This window comes from Blastomyces dermatitidis (genome assembly GCF_000003525.1).
Source record: "Blastomyces dermatitidis ER-3 genomic scaffold supercont1.8, whole genome shotgun sequence".
NCBI lineage: Eukaryota > Fungi > Ascomycota > Eurotiomycetes > Onygenales > Ajellomycetaceae > Blastomyces > Blastomyces dermatitidis.
This window is the reverse complement of record NW_025544781.1, coordinates 3,365,889-3,369,165: the sequence shown is the minus strand read 5'-3', so window position 1 is coordinate 3,369,165 and position 3,277 is coordinate 3,365,889. Positions and strand designations below refer to the sequence as shown.

The following is a 3,277-nucleotide window of genomic DNA, read 5'->3' as shown; positions in this document are numbered from 1 at the left end:
TCACTCTTATAACAACATCACACACATCTCTGATTTCTCTATCACTCTGCATACAACATTAATGTCATTTATCACAAGATTGACTGAAATGCCAATATAGAAATGTGTATGTGTATGTGTAGAGAAATTGAAGAAGAGTGCAGAACCTGCAGAATCAGAAGTCAGAGCAGAGAGAGTAAAGACAGAAGAAATAGAAGAGAGAGACACAGAACTGAATAAACAATAAAAGTCACTCAGAGCTGAACACTTATAACTCAGTGTGCACACAACCTTCTCTGCAGAGAAGAAAGAGAAAGTAACAGAAGAAGCTTAAGAGTGAGAGAGAGTAGTCTTAACAGCATTGTCATCTTCAATTAAAATGATCTCTGATGCTGAAGTAACTAAGAACTATTATTAATGTATAAAACTGCAAAGACAGAGATAATAATTACTGAATGAATACTCACTGATCTTAGAATTGTACACACAATTACAACACACACAAGGCTTCTTAGAAAGAGAGAGAGAGACATGAGAGAATGCAGGAAGCAGAACACAGCATACAAACAGCTCATTCTCATGATAACATTTCAGACAAGATATACAAGTCTCATATCTGTGAGTGTAAAAGAGTACAACATTCATGTTCTTATTTCTGAAAACACAGATATCTTTTATCTGCATTACAAAGTTGAATGACAGATGTCAGAGAATAGACTGATACAGATCTATCATTTCAAAGAAATTCATCAGAGTGAATATCTCTGCAATATTAAACTTTACAGTTATGAAAAGCTTCTTAATATCTGTAAATATCACAACTTTATATACAGCCAACCGCTCCACCACGAACTCGCTCGATTTTTCGAATAAGAACCCGCCGATAGATCCATCGAAAAGCCCTCGATCATACGAGCATTTTGACCCCATCGCCGACCGCATACCCCGTGTGGTGGTGGAGTTATCCAGCCAAACGTGAACCGGACGTTGTTCGAAGCTCCTGTGTGGGATTATCCCCCGTTCTCCCCTACCACACCACAACCCCGGGCCAGAGTGCCATACAAAGTGTAAGGTGAAGTGACCTAGCCATATGCACCAATCTTCTCGATTTTGGAAGATCCCCGACCTGTAGTTGTGGAGATATCCGAGGAGCGACCTCCGCGAAAACCCTGTCCATCTTTGATGTTCCAAAACACCAACGCCAAGTCTCACCCTCGTACCGCCCTTCCCAATCTGGCCCATCCCCGGCAGAAAAATACAAAAAGATACCTCGGCGATAATATCAAGCACATAATCAACAGACTCTTCTGAAGTGCAACCTCCACAGTCCGCCGCCAGTGTATCTAGACTTCAACACCAAGTCTCACCCCTGTACTACCCCTCTCAATCTGGCCCATCCCCAGCAGAACAATACAAAAAGATACCTTGGCAACAGCATTCAATACATAACCAGTGAACAATGAGTCAACAGCACATCAACAACTATAAAATCAGTATATCTCAAGGTCTGACTGAGCCTTTGATCCCTGCACAGTGAGATATATTAAATCTAGTTTTAATATCTCAATATTCAATAGATTCTGCAAGAGATTGAGAACAGCAACACTAGGTTTCTATTGAATTTGAGAATTAACTCTATATTGATATAATCATTGACAAAGTCTTCTATTTTAAGATATAAATAATCAGTTTCTCTACATCTTGCTGACAATATTTATATTATCATATAGAAACAGACTTATATTCTCTATAATATCAAGACTCTGAAGAGGGAAAGTCTTGATAGAAGATATACAGTAGTGTATATCTTAGCAGTTTCTATCTCATTCTTCTGCAGCAGTTAATGCAAAAAACAAGATCTTAGAAATAGTTTTTTACTTCTCTTGAAAAAGTAAGGTGTTTTTCTCTGGGTTTTACACAATATTCTTATAAAGAATTAAAAACAGAGTTATTTTCTGTCATAATTTCATATTCTTTTAAGTAAGAATTACTTTTTCAGTGACTGAAGAGCTTTCATTAATACTTAATTCTTTTTTACACTCTTTATTAACTGATTTGAGTTGCACACTTCTTGTGTGAGAAGAATTGAATGATTTAGAATAAAATTGAATAGTTTTAATCAATTTCTCTGCAAAAAATTAATTTATTTTTTATCAGTTTTTCTCTTAAAAACTGTCATATTATCTGATTTATTATCAATTGATATCATACTTTTCCTCACTGTATCTCAAGAAAGAGATTGTAAAGATTTTATTGATTTATCTTAAAAATCAATTTTAGTTTATTAGATGCTCTTCAAAAATCTAATCTAGTTACTGAACTAGTGTGAAAAAAATCAGGTGTTTTATACACAAAAGTCTTTTATTCTTCTTTTGAAACAGTCTGATCAACTTTTCAATTGAAAACAGACTTAGAAATATCTCAATTGAAACAGTCTGATCAACTTTTCATTGAGTGAAAACAATGAGTTCAAAAATACACTCAGTTGATGTGGAAAAAGATGCTTTCTCAAATGCTATTCCTGAGATTGAAATTCTGAAGAGAAGAAAGAAAGAAGAAATAGAGAAACAACAAGTTCTTGAAATACAGGAACTTGAAAAAGCAAGCAAGATTCTCAGAAAGCAGTGTCTGAGTGAGATGAATGAAGAAGTTCTGTTAATTCTTCATACTCAGGCTAGACAACTACAGAAGATGATCAAGTTCAAACTTGGAATCTCAAACACAGTTCAAAAAACCTTGAAAATTCCTAGTACAATCACTGACTCTTCATCTTGCTCTTCTTCTTTCTTTCTTCCTACTTCTTCTTCTTCTTTGAATCAGAAGAAAACATATGCTCAAGCAGCTGAATCTGCTGTCTCTAAACCTGCTGTCTCAAAACCTGCTCAAAATCCTGAGAAAACTGAGAAGAATACTGCTCATGTCTCTATTCATAGAAAAGTGGAAAAGAAAATGCAAAAAGAGAAAAACTTTCAAATCTTCAGAAATAGAAGACTTATTCTCAAAGTCTCAAACCAGGACATTCTGCAAAGAAACAAGCTAAACTCAAATCTCATTTTCAGAATCAGAAATGAAATTAATCAGCAGTTCTTTTCTCAGTTGATGACTGATATTGAAGTTCAAAAATCAGTTATAGCTTCAATTGAGCTATCATTCTTTGAAAACTCCATCATTCTGACTACAATGCCTGAATTCAGTGCTGAATTCCTTATTCAGAATGAGAATCTCTGAAAGTCAGCAGTAGAATCTTTGCTAAACACAACAATTCTATCTGAAAGAGATGAAAAGTGAGACAAATTCA

General features: G+C 35.0%; 1 protein-coding gene across 1 annotated transcript; it reads right to left on the bottom strand.

The window, feature by feature from the left end:
• Window positions 1–684: 684 nt before the first annotated feature.
• BDCG_17544 (uncharacterized protein) lies at window positions 685–1,310 on the bottom strand (the record flags this gene model as incomplete). Its single annotated transcript, XM_045426653.1, has 1 exon — window positions 685–1,310. The coding sequence occupies exon 1, from the start codon at window positions 1,219–1,221 to the stop codon at window positions 685–687; it is 537 nt and encodes a 178-aa protein (XP_045282154.1). The 5' UTR covers window positions 1,222–1,310.
• Between the last annotated feature and the right edge of the window lie 1,967 nt (window positions 1,311–3,277).